This window comes from Silene latifolia, chromosome X, assembly GCF_048544455.1.
Source record: "Silene latifolia isolate original U9 population chromosome X, ASM4854445v1, whole genome shotgun sequence".
Classification (NCBI taxonomy): Eukaryota; Viridiplantae; Streptophyta; class Magnoliopsida; order Caryophyllales; family Caryophyllaceae; genus Silene; species Silene latifolia.
This window is the reverse complement of record NC_133537.1, coordinates 221,043,053-221,070,370: the sequence shown is the minus strand read 5'-3', so window position 1 is coordinate 221,070,370 and position 27,318 is coordinate 221,043,053. Positions and strand designations below refer to the sequence as shown.

At 37.2% G+C, this 27,318-nt stretch overlaps 1 protein-coding gene across 1 annotated transcript; it reads right to left on the bottom strand.

The window, feature by feature from the left end:
- Positions 1–1,999: 1,999 nt before the first annotated feature.
- On the bottom strand, positions 2,000–2,434 carry LOC141619366 (uncharacterized). Its single transcript, XM_074436387.1, has one exon. It carries the CDS (start codon positions 2,432–2,434, stop codon positions 2,000–2,002), a length of 435 nt encoding a protein of 144 aa, XP_074292488.1.
- Positions 2,435–27,318: the final 24,884 nt, after the last annotated feature.

Genomic DNA, 27,318 nt, shown 5'->3' with positions numbered 1-27,318 from the left:
TGTGGATTTAATAATTTTTAACTTGTAAAAATCAATAATCAACTCTTAAATCTCATTTAAGTCCAAACTAATTGTCCAAAATGTTTTGGACCTCAAAATTAGTCCTCACTAATTTGATGATGAATAATTAGTTTGATTTTGTGATATTTTGCTAATTTAATCGGTAAAATCATAACTTTTAAGTAATAAATCCAAAATAATTGAAAATGTTATCAAAAATTGAAACAAAAATTTTGAGTATTCTTGAACACTCCAAGAACACCAAAATGTCAGAAAAATTGCCTAAATATTTGGATAAAAGTTTATGAAGAAAAAGATCGATATTTATCGGTTTTTAACCATAAAAACCAATAAACATCAAAACAAGGTGAAATCACATTTTAAATTTTACTTTTAACTTTTAAATCATATTTTTAAATGTACATAAATTTATCAAGGGCAGGAACAAATGTTTCGAGTATATGATTAATTTATTTCACTTTTATCGACTTTTATCTCATAAAATCAATAAACATGCAAAACTTCAAACCAACCTTCGAAATTTTACATACAATATGTAGAATATATGCATGAAACATCATAAAAATCTCATGACCGGAATCAACTTTTAACTATTTTTATTTAACTCTTAACTAAAATACGGCATTTTGACTCGGTTTTCTATCAAAAATCATTAAAAATAGCAAAATAACTTCATAAATCACCAAATTTTACCACAAACCTTTTGAGATCAGTAGGTATGCATGCCCAAAAATTTTCGTGCTAAAACCTCTTCTAACACAATTTTTGAGTTTTTATAAATTATCTCATAATTTATTAATATGCTTAAAATCAACATGCAAATTCGAAGCCTACCTCTGATACCACTTGAAAGATCCTAGATCCTAAATAGACTCTCTAATTAAAATCAAATTATCTCATAATTTGTGTTTATGTGATCTATGTAACATGCATGCAATATAAAAGCATATTAATATAAAAGACGAGGAAAATAATATTCCTTACATTGAAAAATGGTAGTATTTGGGCACAACCAAGATCACGATCTTGGTTGTTATTGAGCTATTTATGAATGGCAAGATCCTTCATAACCCATGCTTCCAAAGAGAAAGCCTCATCTCAAAAGCACCCAAGAACTTACCCAACAACCTTACTAATATTAACTTGATATTAGTAAGATTACCCTTGATGATATGTAAATATTACTAACAATCTTAGTAACAATTTTGTTTACTAACAACTTAGTAAAAATGTTTATATTAATTTTAGAGAGAAAAGACCAACAACTTTATTCACATGCAAAATACACAAAAATGAAGTAGTAGTCAAATGAGCAATTGTTTGTCTATATGGAGGAGGAAAACCGGTGGGAGTAGGTGGAGTGAGGGAGTGTACTTGTTTTATTTTTGTCCAATCTAATATCACATGCAAATGATTATAAGATGACTTATAATTATGGAAGAAAAACAAGCAAAGTGAAATAATTATGTTTATAATCATCCACTACACTCCATTTACACGGTCCAATGTCCCATTTACGGGTCCATTTTGGTTGTTAAATTTGTCGCACAAATACGTGTACATATTACTTTAAACATTGATTTATGTTTAAATACTTCCCGATTAATATCGTCTAAAACACTCCGTAAATATACGTGTACAACTAGCTACACATATATTTTATGTACCAATACTAATCACATTAGTCAATTAGTACTAATTTAACAATTAACTACTTAATCATTAATTCCCGTCTCAAATAATTTATTATTTAATTATCGCATAATTAAATAAAAATTTCCGTGCCTCGAGTTCACAACTTAATATCTCTCTAAATTAATTAATCAACTAACTCTTAGTCAATTTATCAAGGGACTAATTAAACAGTATCTTTTTTTTTTTTTTTTTTTTGGTGAAATGTAAGTTTCCATTAAGCACAAACAAAGGTTTTACAACCTAACAATTTTACGTACTAACAATTTCAAATAGGTACAAACCCCTATTTACATAAATCAATGCTCTCTAACCATGATCTAGTACAAAGATCTAACTGACTACTGAGCACATTAATTCTCATTTTTGCACTACACCTAGCCTGATGGAGAGCAATAGCCGGTCTGGGTAAATGAAGCTCCACCCGAGCCGTGTTCCTCATCATCCAGATATGATAATAACAGGCCGTGAAAGCACACAGCACAATCCCTTTTCTAGCTTTAGCCCATTTCTGATTCCATACCCACTGCAAAATATTCATAGATGGGATAGTAATCTGACACAACGTAGCCATTTCCTGCAGAACACTCCTACTATAGACACATTGCTCAAACAGATGCACATGTGTCTCAGTAGCAACTCCACAAAGCAAGCAAAGATAATCAGGGCTAATACCAAGCTGAAACAGCTTGCTTTTAACCTGCATAGCATTCCTGACCATCATCCAACAAATAAACCTATGTTTTGGCACACACCACAAGTTCCAGATAGCCTTATGCCAAACCACAGGCTGAAACTTCACATGTAACAACTCATAACCACTCTTCAAGGTATACCCCTTAGTATCCAACACCCACTGCCCCTGAACATAGCCTGGCTCATCTTGTCTCTAACCCTACAAACAGATTTCCACCCCCAGCTCAAATCTCCACTGGGTTGATAATCAGGCCAAGCTTGTCCCTTTAAATAAATCTGGCTAACCCATTTAACCCACAGCTTATCAGGATTAAAATAGACCCACCACACTAGCTTACCAATAGCAGCAGTATTCCACACATAACTATCTCTAATGCCTAGTGCACCTTCATTCTTTGGTGAACAAATTTTCTCCCAACTGACAGGAGGGACTCTGATATGATCAATGGTCCCATCCCAAAGAAAGTTTCTGCAAATGTAGTTCAGTCTACTCAAGACTCCTTTGGGAATGATAAAGATATTCATCCAATAAGAATACAAAGAAGTGAGGACTGAGTTTATCAAGACCAACCTACCAGAATAAGAGAGGTGTCTAGTGCCAAAACTAGTAATCCTAGCAGTGAGCTTTTCAATCAACACTTGACACTGAACTCTGGTCATTCTACCAGCAGTAATAGGAATTCCCAAATATTTAAAAGGCAAACATCCTTCTTGGAACCCTGCTATCTGCAAAATATCAGCCTTAACCCCCCCAGGCACTCCATTGAAATAGGCATTAGTTTTGGATGGACTCATCTGCAAACCAGATGCCCTGGAGAAAGTGGTAAAGGCTCTCAAAAGAACCATAATAGAGGAAGTATCACCCTTACTGAATAAAAGGAGGTCATCAGCAAACATTAAATGAGAGAGCTTAAGTTTACTGCAAAGGGGATGATACTTGAAGCCCATATTTTCAGTAACATAAGAAAGAACTCTACTCAGGTATTCCATAGAGATTGTAAAAAGGAGAGGGGACAAGGGATCACCTTGCCTGAGCCCCTTCTGACCCTTGAAAAACCCAAAAGAATTTCCATTAAGAACCAAGGAATAACTGGCAGTCCTAACACACTCCATAACCAAGGCAACAAAAGGCTCAGGAAAATCCAAGGCAGTCAACATCCCTTCTAAGAAATCCCAATTGACTGAATCATAAGCTTTCTTCAAATCAACCTTCATGAGAAACCTAGGAGAGACTGACTTCCTATTATATAACCTCACAATATCCTGACAAATAAGGATATTTTCTACAATACTCCTACCTTTGATGAAACCCCCTTGATTATCACTAATAATATCAGGCAACACCTCAGCAAGTCTATTACAGAGCAGTTTAGAAATGCACTTATAAACCACATTGCAACAAGAAATAGGTCTAAACTGAGTCACATTTTGAGGCATTGCACACTTAGGAATGAGGGTGATGAGGGTATGATTGAGTTGCTAAAGCATCTTACCAGAGTGGAAAAAATCTTGAATAACCTTATACACAGACCCCCCCACAACATCCCAAGCATCCTTAAAGAAGGCACTTGAATACCCATCAGGCCCAGCAGCTTTATGCCCAGTAATAGAAAACATGGCCTTCTTAATTTCATCATCAGAGACTGGAGACATAAGTAACACCCTATGATCAGCAGAACACACCTTCCCCATTCTGATAACATTTTCACTTAACTTTAACACATCCTCAGAGGTCCCTAGAAGCTTAACATAAAAATCCAGGAAAGCATCCTGAATCTTTGGAGGCTCCTCACACACATGCCCATAGGAATCCTCAATTTTGATAACTTTATTTTGAACTTGCCTGCCTTTAATGATGCTGTGAAAATACCTAGTATTGTTATCTCCTTTGTCAACCCAGGTGGCTTTAGATTTTTGCAGTAAAAACTCATGACAGGGTTGCTTTAAATATCGAACACTGCCACAAGCTTCCAGCTCTTGTTCAATTAAATGAGCATTCAGAGGATCATCCCTGAGTTTTAACTGGATAAACTCAAGGTTCATCCTAGCTCTAGTAGTGTTATTAACTACATCATCAACGTTATCCTTATTGAGCTGCTTAAGGGGCCATTTAAGGCTTTTCAATTTCTTGACCAGATTAAATATATGAGAGCCACCCCAATCCTTATGCCAGACTTGACTAACACAATTCTTAAACTCAACAGCCTTACTCCACATATTATAGTATTTAAAGCTTCTCCTTGGTTTATCAAAATCCCCAATAGTTTGCACCACACAGGGAGTATGGTCAAATGCACCTTCAGGATAGAAATGAGCATAAGCTGAGGCATTATCCTGTAACCAAGAAGAGTTCACTAGCATTCTATCCAGCCTACTAAACACTCTTGAAGAGGGCTCCTGCTTATTGGTCCAAGTGTAGTAAGATCCAATGGCAGAGCAGTCAGTAACCCCACAATCAGCAATACACCTCTGGAAATCATCCATCTCTTCAAAAGTAGAATTACCACCTAATCTTTCGAAGGACCGAATGTGTTAAAATCCCCACAAATGACCCAAGGACCCTTTAACCTTCTATTATAAGCACCTAAATTCTCCCATAATGCCTTCCTTTCAGTCACATCATTGAAGGCATATATCATGGTACAAAAAAAAGAATAACCAGTGCCTAAGTCTTTAACCTCCATATGAATAGCCTGAGAACTATAATCAAGAAAATTAACACTAAACATAGAAGGGTTCCACAACACTCATATTCTACCACCTTTATGATAAGAAGAATTAGTAGACAAACTCCAAGAAGCACACAACTTATTTCTTACATTATTTAGAGACAAAGGTTTAACCTTTGTCTCAAGGAGACCAAATAACCCAATCTGATGCTGATGCAGGAACCACTTGATATTGTTTTGTTTAGATGGGCTATTCAATCCCCTGATGTTCCAAAATCCAAAATTATACATTACCCCCAGAGGGAGGTAATGCACTACCATTTAAACACACCACACCAATTCCAGTAATAGGAGTAGCAGTATTCAGTGATTCAAGGAAAGTATCCTTGCCAAACTTTCCTGAACTCTGCCCCTTATCAATCAGCTCCTGCCTACTAAACCGTATGATCTTTTTGGCTGGAGTATTGACAACATGATACTTCCCATTCCTTTCCTAGGACACTTGAAATTGGTTGGGCTTTTCCAGAGGTGTAACCAAACCAGTCTCAGTAGGAGAAACAGTAGAGACAGGCACCACCACAGGAGCACTTGGACGCCCCTGTGGGACCTTTGGCCTCCATTGCTTCTGAACCTCCTTAACATTCTTATTCTGCTGAGGCTGACTAGGTTTTACTTTCCTACACTTCTCAGATTCATGACCCACTCCCTTACAGTGTTTGCAAAGGGTAGGTTTCCATTCCCACACAACTCTAATTGTGACCACCACACCATCTTCATCCATAAATTTCACAGACCCAGGGAGGGGTTTACCAAAGGGAACTTCTAGCATCACCCTAGCAAACCCTAACCTAGTCTTGTCCTTAGTAGCCACATCCATTTGAACAAACTTATCCAACAAACCAGCAATTCTAGGTAAACATTTCCCCCAAAATTTCAGAGGTAAATGTTCAAGTCTTACCCAAACTGGAACCTCCTTAACATCATCTTTATTTAGTTCAACATCAGGACTCCAGGGGCGTACAATCAAAGGTTTATTGTCAAATAAGTAATGTCCTTGCTGCAAGACACGATCTTTCGCAGCTTTCGTAGTAAACCTAACAAGGAACACCCCATTGGGAAGGAAAGATACCTTGTCAATTGGAAGATGCCCCCAGATACGCTTGATGAAGCCGTCCACCGCCTCGACAGGAGGATTAGCCCCTAGAATGAAGCAAAACACAGAATTTTGCCAGTACTCTAGTTCATCCTTAACGTCCTCAGCAGTGAACCGCAGCAAATCCAAAGGCTCCTCTTCAATCACAGTTAATGGTGATTTGCCCTTACGCTTCTTCTGAACTTGCCATTCCTGCTCCTCCTGAATGGAACCCAGATCATAAGGTTGCACACCAACCATTTCATTCACGTTCCTAGTCTTTTGCACGTCATCCACACTAGGTCCTCCAACAACAGCACCCACTGAGATTTCTGGCACAGAATTTTTGGAATTTGAACTTTGTTTCGATACAGAAGAGACTAGAGGAGTAAATTGTTCAACATCTGAACAATTAATCGACATATTTTTGGAACTTTAGAGGAAAAATTAAGGATTATTGATTGATTTTGTTGGTTTTTTGTAATTTATAGGGTTTTAGGGTTTATCGTTCTAATATCGCTCGCTCTTCTCTCTATCTCTATATTAGTAGTTTCGTTATGAAGTTAAGAAAGGAAGTAACATATTCATGAGACGAAAACTTATACGATCTGCATATCCGAATAGACACCGGTCAATCAGTTTTTTTTCCTATCATTGATGTTTGTAGTATTCTGAACATGTATTATTAAACTGTATCTGATACAATTAATTAGCTTTCGTTTTGGGGTTCGTTCCTTTATGTGTGACAGAAAGGGATCAGCCGAACACCGCCGTCTCACGACAGTAACGTCAAACCCTAGTTGGCCAACCGTTACCGATATACGTTGATCAACTGACTAGTATTGCCAATGAATATCCCATGCATATTCCTTAATGAGATTTAATAATATTCTCATGCACTATTGTGGAGGACAAAAACTCCAATAGGTGGCATCTCAGGTCTGTCACTGGAGTTTCATCTTTAGACCCGACTTGGTCAGTTCGCATCCCTGGCTTGGAATTCATGATTTGCATCTTTCCGGAGAGATTGATGCGGCAAGTGGGCCTTAAGTAGAAGATCCTGAAGCCGAATACCGTTCCTCAGACTGCTTTGGCACATACTACAGAGATTTGTCGAGAGTGGGCCCTCAAGTGGGCTCAGAGGAACATGTGGTTCATACTTTCTCCTATTGGCTCCTTATGGGTATCTGATTCGTACTTGCAATGGAGGAAGGCTGCTACTTCTGAAGAACGTGAGAAATTGAGGAAGCACGAGCCTGTTGACTACAATATTTGCGAAGTAGCAAAGGAGAACCAGAAATACTTGACTGAAGAGGAGGAAGAGGCCGGATTCCAAGTCGTTCATCCGTTGAAGAAACCGAAGACCGCTCCTGCCGCAGAGATGGTGGTGGATCGAAATGGTAAGACTAGACCGCGAGAGAGACCTTTGGTGATCAGGTCAGAGATAGCACAAAAGCGCCCGGCTCGTAGTCGAGACAAGAAATATGATATAAATGACAAAGGAAAAGGGAAGATGGAAGAGCAGTCTTAGTCGTAGTACTATTTATTATTATTATTACTTGTAATAAACGGCGGGGGTTTTAGAATCCTAGCCTAGCATTTATTTTCAGCATTTATATTATTTGGCATATTATTATTATTATTTATGGAACAAATGAATAAAAGATTAATTGGTTAAGAAACTATTGTGATTTTCTTTTATTATTCTTGTCAAATTTCAAATGCAAATGCAAATGCAAATGTCCTTCTATTTACACTTAAAATAATGGGTTGTATCTTGTAAAGGATTGCCTACGTATTCATTTAAAAATGAAATCAAACCCTTGCGCGTAGTTCAAATAAATATAAAAGAATAATTGTTCTAAGCAAGAGCTTGTGCGAACTAGAAAATAAGCATGAGCTTTACTTACTCCTAAAATACAACTCAATTTATTTGATGACGTTAGGATGACAAAATGTCAAATGCAAGAACAAAGTGACATAAGCTTTATTTCAGTGGGCCAAGGGCCATTTTTATTTCGTGTCGCATGAGTGGCACGTGGGTGTTACGCGAGGCGCGTTTTTTGTCCTACACTAGGCATAATATCGTTTCAGTTGGTCGAGGTTAGTTGGGTTATAAAATTCATTCCCATCTAGGTCTGTAATCCTAACCGCACCCCCCGAGAGTATGGACTTGACTAAGAATGGTCCGGACCAGTTGGGTTTAAACTTTTCACGCGGATCGACAGGTAGGAGAGCTCTGACTGATTTTAGCACCAAATCTCCTTCTTTGATGTTCCTGGGCTTAACCCGTTTATTGAAGGCTCGTTTGATACGTGCCGAATATGTTTGCACAATATGCAATGCGCACAACTTTCGTTCATCCAAGAGGATGAGTTCTTCATATCTATCTCTCTTCCAATCAGCTTCTGGAATTTGACTTTCAAGCAGAATGCGTAAAGACATGATTTCTAGTTCAACTGATTGTACAGCTTCCATGCCGTCAGTCAAGTAGAAAGGAGTAGCCTCAGTGGGTGTCCTAACTGATGTGCGATAACCCCATAATGTGAATGGTATCTTTTTGGGCCAATCGCGATAATTGTCGATCATTTTCCTGAGGATAGTGACGACATTCTTGTTAGCTGCCTCTACCGTGCCATTAGTTTGAGGTCTATAAGGCGAAGAATGGTGGTGTTTGATTTTGTATTTGGCTAGCAATTGTTCAGTCTCAGCCTGGAAATGTGATCCAATGTCACTGATGATCTCATGTGGGCAACCATATCGACAGATGATATTGGTTTGTATAAACTTTGCCACGTTCTTGGCGGTGAGACTAGTGTAAGATGCCGCTTTGACCCATTTGGTAACATAGTCGATAGCTACCAAAATGAAACAATGACCTCCTATTTTGGCTGGAGTGATTTTCCCAACGATGATTCCCCAAGCAGAAAACGGCCGAGGAGATGTCATGGTGTAAAGAAGTGAAGGAGGGATGTGTTGCACATTCCCGAAGATGTGGCAGTTATGGCAATGTCTGACGTATTTGATACAGTCCGACTCCATCGTGGTCTAGTAATATCTCAGATGCGTGATTTTCTTTGCCATCATGGGTCCACTCATGTGAGGACCACATTCTCCATCATGAACTTCTTCCATCACTTTTTGTACCTTTGAATGATCAAGGCAAGGCAAGACTATACCAAGAGGTGTTTTTTTGTACAATTCTCCCTTCATGAGGAGGTATTGAGAGGCTAGTAGGCGTATAGCATGTTGTCCCCTCTTATCCATATCTGGTGGATATGTACCATTGAGCTTGAAGTTTAGGATGACTTGAAACCACGGTTCCCCTGGATTTTCTTCCTCATCTGTAATTTGGTGTACATAGGCTGGTTCTGACCGTCGTTCAATGCATAAAGGCATTTCTACCATGTTATCTGGCATATTAATCAAAGATGCAAGTTTTACAAGAGCGTCTGCAAATTGATTCTCTTCGCGAGGTAGGTGTAGATAAGTGACCTGATCGAAGAATTGGGCAACCTGATTTATCCTAGCCTGATAGAGCGCTAGACTTTCACTTCAAATTTTCCAGGATCCAGTAATTTGGTTGATGATCAAGGATGAGTCTCCGTGAACTCGAAGATTCTTGATGCCTAAACTTACTGCTGCTTGTAGTCCAATGAGTCAAGCTTCATATTCTGCTGCGTTTTTTGTCACCTCAAAGTCGAGTTTGACAGAGAGTGGTGTATGCTCACCTTCAGGAGAAATGAGCAACACTCATATTCCAAATCCACTTAGATTCGATGCTCCATCGAAATAAAGGTCCCAGGAGTCTACACTGGTTTGTAGTATGTCCTCGTCTGGAAATGACCACGTGTCTATTGCCTGGGTGTCATTGATAGGATTATCTGCGAAGAATTCGGCAACGGCGCACCCCTTTATAACCTTCAGGGGTACATATTTGAGGTTGAACTCAGAGAGCATTAAGGTCCATCTTGCCAATCGACCATTGATGATGGGTTTCTCGAAGAGGTACTTGACGGGATCCATTTTGGTATACACTTTGACAGAGTAGCTAAGCATGTAATGGTGTAGCTTCTTTGTTGCCCACACAAGAGCGAGGCATGTCTTTTTGAGAGGTGTGTACTTGCACTCATACTCCAAGAACTTCTTACTAAGGTAGTATATAACACTTTCTTCTTTCCCAACAATTTGTGCGAGCATAGCCCCCATGGCTGTTTCGGTTACTGTGAGATATAAACCAAGAGATTGATCTCATTGAGGAGGCCTGAGCACTGGTGGCTTGGCTAGTATCTCCTTAATCTGTCAAATGCCTTTTGGCAGGCATCGTCCCATATAGTATGATCCGTTTTCTTGAGCTTTTTGAAAATGGGTTCGCAGATCATAGTAAGCTTCGATATGAATCGGCTTATATATTGCACCTTGCCTAGAAATCCTCTATCCTCCTTCTCTGTTTGGGATTGTGGCATTTCAATTAGAGCCTTGATCTTGGATGGATCAGTTTTTATTCCTCTTTGACTGACGAAGTATCCCAGGAGTTTGCCTGATGTAACTCCGAATGCACACTTCTGAGGGTTGAGCCTCATGTTGTATTTGCGCAATCTTAGGAAGAATTTGCGGAGGTTATCAATGTGCCCCTTCCTATCTTTGGACTTGACAATCATATCATCGACGTATACTTCTACTTCTTTATGCATCATGTCCTGTAGCAATATGGTTGTAGTTCGTTGATATGTAGCTCCTACATTGATTATCCCGAATGGCATAATAGTATAGCAATAGGTGCCCCATTGAGTGACGAAGGCTGTCTTATGCATGTCTTCTATGGCCATTTTGAGCTGATTATACCCCGCATATCCGTCCATGAAGGATAACAACGCGTGATCTGCTGTATTATCTACCAATATATCGATGTGCGGTAGAGGGAAGTCGTCCTTGGGACTTGCCTTGTTTAAGTCTCTGAAATCAACACAAACTCGGATTCGCCCATTCTTTTTGGGTACGGGTTCTATGTTAGCCACCCAGTCTGAATACTCGGAAACTTTGATGAACCAGGCTTTGAATTGTTTATCGACTTCTTCTTTGATTTTAAGCGCCCATTCGGTCCACATTCGGCGAAGCTTCTGTTTTACAGGTTTGAAACCTGGTTTGATGGGAATTCGATGTTATGCAATATCCCTGTCGATTCCTGGCATGTCTTTGTAGAACCAAGGAAAAACGTCCTTGAACTCGTGTAGAAGGTCTATGAAATTAGCCCTTTCAGTCGGGTTTAAGGTCGTCCCTATCCTAAGTTCTTGGGGTTCTAGTTCGGTTCCTACATTGATGGGTTCGGTGTTCTCTATAACTGGTGCCCCTTCCCCCTCTTGTAATATTTCTTTAGCTATGTAGGGTGGTAATTCGATTGAGTCTGGGTCAGGATCATACTCATTATCATCATAAATAGAATTGCATTCAGAATAACAGAAAGAGTAAGCAGAATCTGATTTATTCATATTAAATTTTGAAAAGAGTTGAAATAAGAAAGCCATCTGTTCAGTAGTCAGTGGCGGTAAAGGGACAGCTGCTGGGGCATTTCCCGAGCTACTGTTACTACTCGATGCTATGCTAGGAGAAACAAGGAGGTTGGGAGTGACGACACGAGGAGACTCTCTAGGGACTTCTCTAGACTTAGACTCTAATTCGACTCCGACTCCGACTCTGACTCGAATTCGTTGTCTTCAGGTTCTCCTTTGAACATCTCTCCTTCTCCAGTGGTGACTTTGAAGAGCTTTCCTTGGTTATTCGTCCATTTGATAGACTTTCTCCATCCTTTCTCCTGATTCGAACTGGTTTCGGTTATCAATGATGTGGGATTGAAATGGTCATCTTGAAGTATCATGGTAATGATCTCATCCTGTGCAGCTCTAACAAATCGGTCCTCCCCAAATAGAAGACTAACAGCCTGTTCGTCTAAGCAAGGTGCTTGACGAGTCTTGACGGTAGGAACCATTTTTGAAGGAATGAAGTAGCAATCGTGGAAGACCTTGATTCCAGCTAGTTCCATTCCTTTGTAGTGCCAAGGTTCGGGAAACCGGTGAAAGTGTTCTTGATTCCCTTCTCTAACGAAGTATCCGTTTAGGGTAGGGAGATAGGGTCACATTTGTATCCCATTGTTTTTACGGTTTTGAAACTTAGTGAGCATCTCCCAAGCTTCTTCTTTCGTGGGTTTGTATCCCAATCCCAATGGTATCCTTTGAGAGTTTCTCTCTTTGTAAGGTGCGAAGGTATTTTCTTTGCAGGATTCAGTGGCATTCCCGGGAAGTATCCCTGAGACTTGAGTATGTGGTCGACCACTAAATTGGAGTATGGATCGAAGTATAGAGGTGCCAGTTCGCTCTTTACAAGGTTTATGCTATGAAAGCTCCCAAGCTCGTATACTAGATCTGTGACTACTTGTTTGCTCGACAGTTTCTCTATTACAGCTTTGATAGGTGACGAAGTGATCGTCACTACTTTGCCATCTAGTGGAATCTTAATCTTCTGGTGCAAGGTGGATGTTACTGCTTTGGAAGCGTGAATCCAAGGACTTCCCAGAAGTATATTGAATGATGCTTCGATATCCACTATTTGAATGTTAACATTTCGCTCAATCGACCCTGTGGCTATAGTGAGGTTGATTAATCCTACCACTTTACGTCGTGTTCCATCGTATGCTCGAACACCTTGGTTGGTAGGAGTCCAATCTGATTCTTTCATGCCCAATTTGTATGCCGTTTTCAGTGGTATGACATTGACCGCATAACCATCATCCACCAAAGACATTGGCATGTTCTTCTTTAAGCATGTGACGGTAATGTACAGAGCTAGGTTGTGACTGGCGCCGAAAGGAGGCAAATCCTCATCGGAAAAAGTAACTGGGTTACTTAATTTAGCGGAATCTTGGAAGACCAAGTTGACTACGTCGTCAGGCGTAGAGTTGTGTGCCACGTGTAATTTATCCAAGGCTTGCAGTAAAGCTTGGCGATGAGGAAATGAACTCGCGACCAGTTGCCAGATTGAAAGATCAGCCTTTGTCTTCTGCAGTTGTTTTAGCAAGTGGTCAGTAGATGTATCTTTGCCATCGTTTGTTGTGATGACATTGGTGTTAGTGACTGGACCATTAGCTATAAGACCATTCTGAGAAATGTTTTGATATGGACGCCCTGGACGAGTAAGGTGGTCTATATCTTGATCCTCACTACTTTTGACTATATCCTCACTAGCCTTGACTAGATAGTGTTCAGTAAGGTATTCATCTTCATCATCATCGGCCCATATTCCGTTGACGATAGTAAGCTCTCTCAACCTGATGATCTCGGCTTCTAAACCGATTATTTGGTCAACTAGGCTGTCAAGCACGGCGACTACCTCTTGCATTGTAGAGTCTTGAGACAGACTTAGTGGCATGCTCTTCTTGGGTATGGTGCTTGGATTGTGGAGGGATGCTACTACCTCTTCCAGTTCTGAAACTTGCCTACTCACACTCTTTGCCCATGCAATAAAATCGGCAATGGTAGGAGAAATGGTGGAATAACTCCCCTCATCTTCTAATGCATGAATCTCATCTTCGATTGGACAAATGAGGTGCGAACAATCCAAGGTGGATTCTTCATCTGTAATCATCAGAACTCCAAGAGGATTCTGAGTATTGTTGGGCTTACCTCTAGGAGGTATATGTAGATGACCATCTTCGATCATATCCTGAAGGACATGCTTTAGCTTGAAACATTTCTCTGTATCGTGTCCCTTGCCAGTATGATATTCGCAGTATGCATTCTTATCCCAGAACTTGGATTTCTTTTCTAGGTCAGGTGTAGGTCTTATGGGATGGAGCTTACCCTGTTTCATCAACCTTTTCAGAGCATTGGAGTATGTATCTCCAATGTTTGTGAACTTCCTTTGTGGGTTATTCTTCTTTGATGATTCAACAAGGTTAACCTCATCAGTCTTGCTATTAAAGCCATAAGAACGACTCGTTGAACCTTGATATCCACGACCTACCGTTTTGGACAAGAGTCCTTTACGGATGTCATCTTCAATTCTCGTCCCTAGCACAGTCAGATCCTTGAAGGTCTTAATGTTTGATACCTCAAGTGGTTTGCGTAAATGGGTCTCAAATTATCCACAAACTTTTCCACGAGGGTAGCTTCATCTGGTCGTTCAACAAGTTGTGTGCTAGTCTTCCTCCACCTACTTAGGAAGTCGGTGAAGCCTTCTTTCTCATTTTGGGTAAGAACCTCTAGAGTACGCATATTGACTTGGATCTCAACATTATCCGCGTTTTGCTTAGTGAATTCAATTGCAGCGTCATCCCAAGTGGCAATCTTCTTGTGTTCCAGAGAGTAGAACCATTGCTTATGAAGGGTGTCGAGAGATGAAGGAAAGATCCTTAAGAACATCTCAGGTTTGATGCCTTTGATAGATATGTAGTCTTTGAAAGCACGAATGTGGTTCAGAGGGTTTTCATGTCCCTTGAACTTTGGGATGTCAGTCATGTTGAAGTTGGTTGGCAATTGAGCATTAACGGCCTCATACTTGCGATTATTCTCCCTGTAGATGTCATCTCCCTTAAGGTACATTAGTTGCTCCTACAAGTATTGGAGTCGCTTTTCAGCTTCAGTAAGACCTATTGGAGGTTTGGTTTCTTGTTGTCCAACAAAGGGTGGAAGGTTATCATGCACAATCTCGCTAGGAATATCGTCTTCTGCAGGAGGGAGTCTAGTTTCCACAGCAACAATTCGGCCTTCAATAGCGTTGAGGCGATCATAGGTTTGGTCTTGGCTCGCTTGGAGACGGATGAGCACAACTAGGATTTGATCATTACCATTGTGGGGTTGACCACTAGCACTCGTGGTACTAGTTTCAGGCACCTTGGAAACTGGATAAGAGATTGACGACGAATCAAAACACGATCGACTATTCTAGCACATTTAATCAAAGAAAAGACTCAGCTTGTGAAGTGGCAGTGTGCCACTGTGTTAAGTGAGATTTGAAAATGACAAAGTCTTGAAATGTTTGTCCTAGGCAACTGTAGTGTAGTTGTAGGAGTGCTGACTCGAAGTGAGGTTTTGAAATGGGTTTTGAGGCCCGGATTTTGACTGGAGATTTGGACTCATTTTGCGCTAATTTCGGCTATTTTTGAAAATGTTTACATTTTAAAACGGTTTTTATTTTTTTATTTTTTATTTTTTTTATTTTTCAAAATTTCTTCATGGTTTTGTTTACAAAATGGTGATCACATATGATACAAGCATTCATACAGGCATTATAACGGCATGCTGACTGCACTTAGAAGGGTTTTGGCTTAAAAGGTGGGTTGCCATACCAAGCAATCAAACCCTAGTCTGTGGAGAGGTCCGTGCCAAACAAGAGTAAGGTCGGTTCCTAGTCCATTTCCTCGAGTAGTGAAAGCTCTTGATACAAACATGAGTAAGCGTCACGGTATGGTTGACGTCAATCGCTATCTATCCTTAGGCCCAGATAAGAATTTGGACCGTCCAGACGGGACGATTGGTCGAATGGGTTGGGTGGGGCCTAGGAAGGGCGAATGAAACGACCTAAGAAGGACGAGTAATGAAACCGACAACTGTCTCGTATAAACTATTCCCTAACCTTGTTCCAGTTTCACCCTTGGTAACACGTAAGTGTATTTCTCCCCAGCGGAGTGGCCAAACTGTGGACATGGGCCACAGGGGGCGCTTGCGAAACAAGCGTTTGCATTTGTGGAGTCGCCACCAATTTTTATGGGAAATTGGAACCGTTCGAATACCTCGTGTCATGTCAAGACACAAAGTAGTGACATGAACACTAAGAACTCGTTACCCTTAGCATTCTATGTCTAGAATGACTCTCGTAGATGTCAATGAACACAGATGTCCACAGAAATCTGGAGTAAGGGTACGTATTAGGAAGTCCTTTTACTGAACACCTAATCCCGCCCGCCTCGATAGCGGCCTCTACTAATGATTAGGGAAGTTATTCATACTTGATATGTCGTCGATTATATGCATGCAATGCAACATCCAACGTTTTAGTCCTACCATATGAGATTAGACTATGTCGGTGAACATATAATTTAGCACTCATTAACGTCAAATTAGGGATTAAAATTAATTACATGTGAAAACAAGTAAATAAACCATACAAAGCAATATACAATAGATAAAATAACGATAATGAAAATTACAATAAATAAATTACAATAAATTGTTGGAATATGTGTCCTCCGACAATAATGCGATCACAACTGTTGATCATGATGATCACATGTTTAAATCTCATTTTAAGAATACATGTGGGATGTAATATTTTACAGTCAACTGGTCCACACATATCGGTAATGATTGGTGACTAGAGTTTGACATTCTTGTCGTGCGGCGGTGGTGATCGATTGATCCCCTTAGGTCATACCTATAGGGAAATACTCTTAATTGATTATTTAATTAATCGTATGCCGATACGAGTTAATTAAATTACTTAAAATTGACGGATGATTTTGTGAGTAAAATTAACGTGTCTTATTGTAATTCGATTAAATTAGATACGGTCTAAGTAATCGAATTGTTTTATTACTTAGATAAAATTATTGTTTACGAAACAATTGAAATTGAAATTGAAATTGAATGAATAATTTATTATAAATACAAGACGTTGTAATTTATAATTTGATAAACCATTTTGGCACAAGTAATTACGAATTACTAGTCGATTTTGTTAATGACATATTTTATGAGTATGTTGATTTTTAATGTGTTAAAAATACATTACAATTTCATAAGTCAAGTAACATGTCACACATGTTACAATTGACAAATGACAAAATAAAATGGACCTCCCATTTTATTTAGAGTGCCGAAAATGGAGGGAGTATTGGGTTAATATTGTGTTTTTATATTACTGGAAAACATAATGATAAAAGACTACCTCTAGCCATGCATGCCTACTCTTGCCTTGAGAAGACCAAGACCATGCATTGGCTCCCCAATAAGACCCCCCTCCAACCGGTTTTCATATGTGTGTGCAACCATATGGATCTCTTTAATTCATTCATTCTTTTACCTAATTTTTCTAGTGTAATAAAAAGCATGCTCTCTACAATTTGTGAAAATTCTAGAGAAATAAACTCCAAAATAATTCCTCCTCTCCACCGAAATAGTAGAGAGAGAAAATTAATATTTTGTGTCAAATTTAAGTATGATTAATATTATTACTAGATCAAAATAATATTAGTTTTTATGAGTTTTCCTTGGGTATATGCTTTTGGGAGAGATTCTATACTTGAATCTTTGTTCATCCATTATTTGGAATGCTCAAGAACTAACAAGAAGGAGATCTTGTTGGTGCCCTTATAATCCGAAAATCATATGGTGAGAAAACGATTTCTTCACTTATCTATTTTAGTTTGCATGCATAAGATTTGTAATTAATTTATTACTAAATTAATTTGAAACATATATGAATATGTTTAGTAATGAGATATAGATTTCCCACAAATGGTATCAGAGCCTTTGGTTGTTTGCATGCAAATCGGTTATTGTTTTTCCGAGTTATACGATTAACATATAAAACTCATAAATTTGTGCTATTATGATATATCACGAAATTTATTATGCATGTTAAAGTTTCTGATCCTAAAATGTATTTAGGATATTTTGGTTAATTTATGGATTTTTATTGTTCATTTTATTTAATAATGGCATTAAAATGTGATTTTATGATAAAAATGTCATTTTTGGACGAAAATTAGCTAAACTTCGAACTTTCCAGTGGTTTTTGGATATGTTTTCACATATATTATTTTAGATGATCTGGAAATTTTCAAAAGTTTTGGAGTTCTTATGCTCGAAATATGGATTTTTCAGGATAAAAATCGAATTTAAATGAAAAATAGGTTAATATGAGAAATATTTCGAATCTGGTCATAGAAATTTAGTATGGTGTCACATGCAATTTTATAAGATGTGTGTAAAATAACAGGCTATAATGAAGTCTTCATGCATGATTTATGGATTTTTGATGAAAAATAGCATAAATAGTGACTTAATTAGTGAAAAATTGCTAAAACATACTTCATGACTAGGGAAAAACGTCACATGTTGCATTTTATTATCTTTTTCAGATCTAAAATTGAAAAGTTGGTGAATATATTTTTCTCATGTTTTTATCATTTTAATTGATAAATCCGATAAACCGCAACATAGTTTTTCCGATAATTTTTTCCGAAATTTTAACCTAAGTTTTTGAATATTATGAGTGTCATAGTATTTTTACAGAATGTTTATGAGTTGAAATTTAATATTTCAAATTTATTTGAAATTTTTGTGATTTATTTGAAGTTTATAGCATTTTATTGTAATTTTGAGTCCATTAATGAACAATTTGAAGAAATACTAGTTAATTATAGTCAATATGTTAGTGAAGACTAATTTTGAGTCCTAAGATGGTTAGAGTAATTAACTTGTGCATAAATATGATTTTATGTAATTTATTGTGATTTTAAAAGGTTGAATCACGCAAATCTGTAAAAACCGTTTAATATACGATATTGGCTCCTTAAAGGCGATTTAGCATAAAATTGGGTATGTTCATACATAATATAATTGGTATTACCCGAAATGTATGAGAATATCGATTCGGTTGTAATTTATTGTGATCTCGTATCACCGTTTTGTAATTTAATAGATTTATTTTTTTTAAATTACAAATGTATAATAGGAAATTATGTAATTTGTTATGTAATTTATTTATTCCGGAGTTCCTTGAAGACGGTGTCACTCAAGAAGGCGATACATAAAGACGGTGTTACCTCGAGATGCGTGCCATAACCGAAGTTCAAGGGACCAATGGAGTTGGTTTCCGAATATCTAGTAGTTAATTAAATTTTCTATTTTAGGAAGGCCATACTAGGATTTAATTTATGCTTTGCATTTTATTTATATGTTGCATGCATCGCTAAATTGCCATAACTAAAACATGCATTATCATTTTAATCGAGTTTATCCACCGTGTCAATTACAATTATCATAGTTCACCGCTTTAGTTCACTTAAAACGTGATAGATAATAAATTGACATGACCTCTCGCTAAAATTAAACAATTGAGACTTAGCCTTACCAAAAAGTAAAAACCATGAAAACCTATCGTGCCCTTGTCGGATGTGTTTTGGGCTAAAGATAAATGTTAATGTAATTTTATCGACCAAGAGTTCTAAAAGTAGAATCGATTAAAGCGTTAATCCACCGAGTTATATTGATGAGGGTTTCATCGGCCCTACCGTGCCCAAGTTAATATGAATTTGGATCTTGGAATCATTTATCATAGTTGGGTAGAGGTCACTATGTAAATGCTTTACTTGTTATTATATTTACAAGTATTAATAAAACGATAAATGTTAAGTTTTCCTCTATTCCGTTGTCATATTGTTCTATTTCTTTACCACAATTCATATACGATATCATTTCGATTTGATTCAAATCTCCATTAAAACATCGTAACTAAAGACAAATTTGAATTTTGCTTCTAAAACCTCAAATGAACCATTGCTAAGGATCTCTTGTAAAGTATATAGATATAAGTTATTCATTATCAAACAGGTTTTTGATTCTTGACTAACACATCTACTTACAATGGATTGTTTTTCATATACTTAATTGAATTAAGTACCTTGAAGCGATAAATTGTTTTGGTAATTAGTTTTGTCAAGAATTCGTAATTGACCAAAATAACGCAACCACTTCAATGAAAGTTTTAAGACTAAAATGATTGAATTGAAGAGTAGTCTTCATAAGATTCAACTTTGCTTCTCTAAGTAAAGATTCTTTGAATTGAGTGGGAGCATTCTCTTAAACCGTTAAGAAAAGGACGAGGTTCAAGAAGTAAAGATTATAATGGAATTGATACAAGGTAATGTTAAAGGTAAAGTTGTTGAGAATGACGATACTAAACCTATCAATCCCGAGCGATAAAGTTTCCATTGTCTTAAATGTTGGACACTAGAAAGGAAACTACCCCAAATTATTGAAGAATCAACAAATTAGTTGTGGGACATCTAATAGGATCTTCTTCTTTAAATGTTTATATGATTGACATAAATTTTGCTAGTACCATTTCGTCAATATTAGAAACCGATGGTGATTTTCATCATTGTATGCGATACATAGAATGATTAGAATATGACGACTAGCAACAATAATGTTGAGAGATAGAGTCATTGTGTAATCAATCTAGTTTTGGGTTTATAGTTGTACTTAATTATGACTATTAAGTGCATAAACTCTAAATAAGAATATAAACTTCTTAAAATACAAAGAGGTTTCACTTTTGTGGCCCTACACACCACAATTTGATGTATGGCTAGCCCATTATCAAAGTGATTATATTCTAAACCAAACTAGAATGATATATCATGAAGATGATGCAAGACTCAAATTGGTAACCTAAGATTAAACCTTAAATTCTAGAATGATGAACGCAAAGAGTTATCGAGTACTCTTGAAACCATTAGATTGTTAATGGTTTATGCGTATCTTGTATTCAAAGCAAGATATCTCGTGCCTTTTGGTTGAAAAGGAAATCAAGGTTGTAAATCATTGATACAGAATAGGTTGATCATTTTCTTTTACCATCAATTTAAGTTAACACCAATATGTTTACTTAATAAGGTAAAAAGAGAAATCTTTGAAGGAGTTCAAAGAGTTCCATGAATCACGATCAAGTCGTGATGGGATTATCAAAGTGAAGACTTTGATATAAGCCAAAGGAAATGTGATATAGTATCACAAATTAATCTCTCTTAACACACATTATGAGATAATGTGTGGTTGGATAAGAATTCAAATGCTATTCGATATGATTTGGATTTCAATCAAGTTACTTTGAGTTACTTGATCCTTTTGGGGATTTTATCATTTTGTCTAAATTATTTTTCCACTAAATCTAAAACAAATCATATGAGATATGAAATGGTAGGGTACCATATTTGTAAGTTTTCACAAGAAACAAATGCTCTTTTTTCCCTTTCAATTGTCACGAGTACGACGGGTTTGCTACTCGTGAAGCTGTCTTTCTAAAATACAAGTTTATTTCTAGAAGACAGAGTGGGAGAAATTATTCAAGAGCCACAAATAATGCCACAAAAAATGTTATGTCGCAAGAAACTGGTCTTTATTGCCTACATGAGACGTTTTGTGTAAGACATTGTTTCTTTCAAACCTAGAAGGTTAAATTTAAATTCGTCACTTGTTGAAGATGATGAATTCATGCTACTTTTAAGAAAGTAAAGAGCTTATAACTTACAAAAGAAATCGTTTGATTCAAGTTGATTGCTTCTAGAAAGTAATGAACATATGAATTACATGAGAGTGTTTAAGTCATAACTCAATACAAGGCTTAGAGCCATGAAAATCCGAAATAAAAGGCTTGATTAGTGACAAAGGGTTTTGCACTAATAAAGAGAGATTTTAAAGCAAGATTAGTGGCAAAGGGTTTTCCACTGGTTGAAATGCTTAAGTCTATTTGGATTTTCTTAGGGATTGTGTTTCATTATTATGAAATACATAGCGAGTGAATCTAAAACCCACTTCTTCAATAAGAAGGAATGTATTCAATACATGTCTTGAGTTTTGTAGATTCTTGCAGTCCTAAGATAATGTGAAACTTAAGAGGGAATCTTAAGTAGGACATTAATGAGTTGGAATCAATGTTTTGATTATGTTATAAAAACTTTTCTCGATAAGTCGAGAAGTTGTGTTTAAACATGAAGTTTAGTGGGAGTTACGGTAATTTTAATTGGTCTTATATGTAGATGACATATTGATCGTTGGGAATGATTTAAGACTTTTGGAGTTATATAATACATCTTTAATATCTAGATTTATGTAGATAGATCCACATGATATTAGCGTCAAATAAGAAGTCTTATGTTGATGAGATTCATGACTAGTTCAATCAAATTGAACATATTTGATTGATTCCATTCGCTTCCGCTGTCGAATCAATTAAATAGGAAATGATGTATAACACTTCATATACTTTGAGTATGATGAATTGTTTCAAAATCGAATTCAAGAAATAATTACCAAGTAGCCATATTGATTACCCTTAAGTGCTTGCAGAAGCATTAAGGATATAATGCAAAGTGTTTTTGATGCAATTTTGTGTAAAGGGGTTACACAAGTGACAATTGACAATTGAGATTACGCATGGTTTCCGACAAAACCATAATCAAAACACATTAGGATGGTTAAGATACCATTGTGGCTATGTTATTTAAGGAATAGATTTTCTAGAATCGTTCTAGACAATAAAGAACAATGAGAAATGTTTACAACGGAAATTGAGTACACTTGCAATCATGAGATGTGCAAGAAGGATGAGTCCCGCACACTGTGAAAACAGTGGGAGCTATTCTAAGGCTAGATGGCCTATGTCTTGATTGGATCTCGACACGTACTCAGAAAGTTTTGTAATGCAAATGTATACATTACAAAGGAAAAAGGTACAAGAAGTTGATAAAACCTACTAACCAAAGCCTTCTCATAGGCTTAACATGATGACTCATGTCATTTCAATTGAATTGAGATGAACAACTACATTCAAGGTCAAACTGGATTATAGAATATGAAGTAGTAATTAAGTATTGACTACTCATATAATAATCACATTTATCGTTCGAGTTTTTAAATCTGAAAACTCCTTTTATACTTTGTTACATCCAAACGGGTTGTAGAGACAACATTGAACCCCGTTAAAGTGAACCCGGATTAACATGGTATTCGCCCATAGTCACTTGTATGAGGCGACGTCTCGAAGTGACTAGAGTGTGATGCGATTGATGGCAAGTTCAAGTGCCATAAAGTCATGTGAGATGACTAGTCGATCACATAGGCAGACTGTTAAGAACACTTTGTCGAGCCATATGACCGCTTATAGAGTTCTGGCAAATTTATATAGCCTGGTCATGGCGAGAGCTACTATAGTATTCTAATGAGTCGATTCTTTTGACTAAAGACTGTTCGCCTAAGGTGGCACAGTTTCAGATTAACTTTGATTTGTGTTACTACGACCTTCGTAAATGGGTTCAAATGGGCATATTTTGGTTTATGATGGTTGTGGCTAGTCGAAGGGAATAAGTGCGATAGGAATTGTCCACCCCCTTGTCAGGGTTAAAACAATATCTCAGGGCCACTCGAGGAGTAATGAACTGGAAATACGTGGCCACGCTCGGAAGATATCTATGGTAGATAACTCCGGTCATCAGTTATTCTCCAGATCGAGGAAACCACTCTCGATATGATCACTTGCAAGTACGACCTGAAAGACACCTTGCATTGAGTGGGATATAGTAATAGGACAAGAGAATTGGTGATGCACACTTGTCGAGGACAAGTGGGAGATTGTTGGAATATGTGTCCTCCGACAATAATGCGATCACAACTGTTGATCATGATGATCACATGTTTAAATCTCATTTTAAGAATACATGTGGGATGTAATATTTTACAGTCAACTGGTCCACACATATCGGTAATGATTGGCTGACTAGAGTTTGACATTACTGTCGTGCGACGGTGGTGATCAGTTGATCCCCTTAGGTCATACCTATAGGGAAATACTCTTAATTGATTATTTAATTAATCGTATGCCGATACGAGTTAATTAAATTACTTAAAATTGACGGATGATTTTGTGAGTAAAATTAACGTGTCTTATTGTAATTCGATTAAATTAGATACGGTCTAAGTAATCGAATTGTTTTATTACTTAGATAAAATTATTGTTTACGAAACAATTGAAATTGAAATTGAATGAATAATTTATTATAAATATAAGACGTTGTAGTTTATAATTTGATAAACCATTTTGGCACAAGTAATTACGAATTACTAGTCGATTTTATTAATGACATATTTTATGAGTATGTTGATTTTTAATGTGTTAAAAATACATTACAATTTCATAAGTCAAGTAACATGTCACACATGTTACAATTGACAAATGACAAAACAAAATGGACCTCCCATTTTATTTAGAGTGCCGAAAATGGAGGGAGTATTGGGTTAATATTGTGTTTTTATATTAGTGGAAAACATAATGATAAAAGACTACCTCTAGCCATGCATGCCTACTCTTGTCTTGAGAAGACCAAGACCGTGCATTGGCTCCCCAATAAGACCCCCCCTCCAACCGGTTTTCATATGTGTGTGCAACCATATGGATCTCTCTAATTCATTCATTCTTTTACCTAATTTTTCTAGTGTAAGAAAAAGCATGCTCTCTACAATTTGTGAAAAATCTAGAGAAATAAACTCTAAAATAATTCCTCCTCTCCACCAAAATAGTAGAGAGACAAAATTAATATTTTGTGTCAAATTTAAGTATGATTAATATTATTACTAGATCAAAATAATATTAGTTTTTATGAGTTTTCCTTGGGTATATGCTTTTGGGAGAGATTCTATACTTGAATTTTTGTTCATCCATTATTTGGAATGCTCAAGAACTAACAAGAAGGAGATCTTGTTGGTGCCCTTATAATCTGAAAATCATATGGTGAGAAAACGATTTCTTTACTTATCTATTTTAGTTTGCATGCATAAGATTTGTAATTAATTTTATGACTAAATTAATTTGAAACATATATGAATATGTTTAGTAATGAGATATAGATTTCCCATAAGAATTACAATGATTTAATTGATTTACGTTAAAAATATGTTTAAGACGGATAATTTGAGAAAAATAAGGGAAAATAAACTAGGTTAGAAAATATGGACAAATTAAGGGTGATATTACGATTAATAGTGGATTCATACGTAATTAAGGAATAAGGTCAAAGCAAGAACGGAAGTTCAGAGACAGAAATCACCCAGGAACAGGCGCAGCAATGCTGCGTCCCTTGGAAGAGGCGCAGTGGTCACTGCGTCTGTTCCTGAGGTGAGTTCTGGCTGTGAAGTCAGAGCTGCGGTTTGTTAATGTTCGTGGGTGTACTTAATGGTTGTTTATTGATATTTGACTCGGATGAAAGTGATTTAGCATATTATTAGCATATGAAATCGTCATAAAAGCGATAAAAACGACTTAAAACGGATTAGAATTAATTATAGACGGATTATAAACTAATTACAAATTAATTAGGTTATTTACGAGAACGGAAACGAGTTAAACGAACTGGAAATAAACGGTAAAAATATGTACAAAGGCGAACTTCAGAAACTTGATATGAATGAATCGAGTCTCTAAAAATCCGGGTTTGATCTAACGACGAAAACCCGCAAATATCAATTATTAGGGATTTAAGCATGATATTTATTAAGAATATGTATTAAAGTTATTATGTACGAAGAAAAGGGAAGAAAACAAGAAAACAAAGGAAAAGGAACGAATTTACAGAGAAGCGAGGAAGAAGAAGAAAGGCGGGAACTGCGGCAGCCTCTGGAAGAGGCACAACAGATGCTGCGATTCTTCGAAGAGGTGCAGCAGTTGCTGCGTTTCTTCTCGACGTCTGCCTACTGTTAATCCGTGAAAATAGTTTAATAAAAGAGGTTTAGAAATCGGTTTTAAGCATACTTTTGACGTAAATCTTACATTAATTAGTACAAAAATAAAATACAATAATAAATATGGGATTTACACCCTCCGACTTGCATGTTTGACGAAACGAGATTAACTAAGTTAACTTTTAATGATTGCTCGACTCGAATGTATGATGAAAGTGCCCTCGTAAAAGGATTTAGATTAAATTGATTGATTAATTGATGTGTAGTTGGTCAAATTGGTCGGTCATGCAACGTGACTGGTACTCAGAATGATCTGAGCTTACGTGGTCGATTGATCAAGCACGTAGACGTCAAAAGCTTAGAGCATTGTCTTAGAATGCAAAGGGAGAAGAGAAGGGCGGACGGACACTCGCGTGAAAAATATGTGGAACGAAGGTCCCTATTTATGCTAAAAAATATGGAGAGTTATGGAATGACTCAAACTTTGGAAAGAAATCACGGAAAAATATGAAAATACGCAGAAAAGAGCCGGGGAAGAGGCGCAGCAACAGCTGCGTCCTTTCCCCAGGGGTTTTGTCCTGCGAAAGAAAGAATTCCGCGCTTCTTTTATGGAATTGCGGTGGATCTCTACTTCTTTATTCCATAAAATAAGATTTTCGGGATATATTTTGCCAAAAGATATAAAATTAATTATGGAGTAAAAATATCCGGAATAATATAGGACATTCCGACTCGGCATTTTAAAACGGTTTATTAGAAAATGAAGCGGTTTTTGACCCGGACTCCAAATGAACTCTAATTACTGTCAAAACGACCGTATCGGCGCGTAGATGACGACCAAGGGGTAGACACAAGTATTTGAGCTATCACTTGACGATAAACTTACGAACTGTCATAAATCGTTTTGGGTACCAAACATGCGGCCCAATCATCACCGGGTGGCTTGCGGGAGGTGCATAAATGAGGTATCTACAATAACAGAATGATTAAAGAGCTAGGTAGTAGGAGTAATGAGTTGAGTGGATTATGGGTGTTGGCAAGTACAATAGAACAAGAAGGATGGAAGGGAGTAGAGTGTATGTTCACGAGGGTTAGGAGACATGAAGGTAGGGGATCATGGAGGTGTGGAGTACTATAGTGAGGACGTGAGTTGAAGGTTATGTATGATACTGAGGTGACATTATAGCCATGAGTTTTGAGGAACTAAAGGGATGCGCATTTGGTAGAGTAATTGTATGGTGTGAGACTTTAATGGTAAGTAAAGGGAGTAGGATTATTAAAGGATAGAATTAGCATGAATACTAAGGTAATTTTGTTGATGGATTCGATGTTCGTTATTTGGGATGGTAAATGAGGATAAGAAATGAGCTGTTATATTTGGAGGTGATTATGAGAGAGTAGTGATACGGAAGACGGTGGTGTTGTGGTGTTGTCACTAGTGGTTAAGGATGATGGTGGTTGAGGATGATGTTAAATAAGGAAGTTAGCCGTTTTAAAGAGGTTGATTTTGTAGATGCTGGATTGGTATGCATGGGTGCAAGGGAGTATAAGATGTGGATATTGGAGGCGTTTGCTAGTATTGAGTATTAATGATATG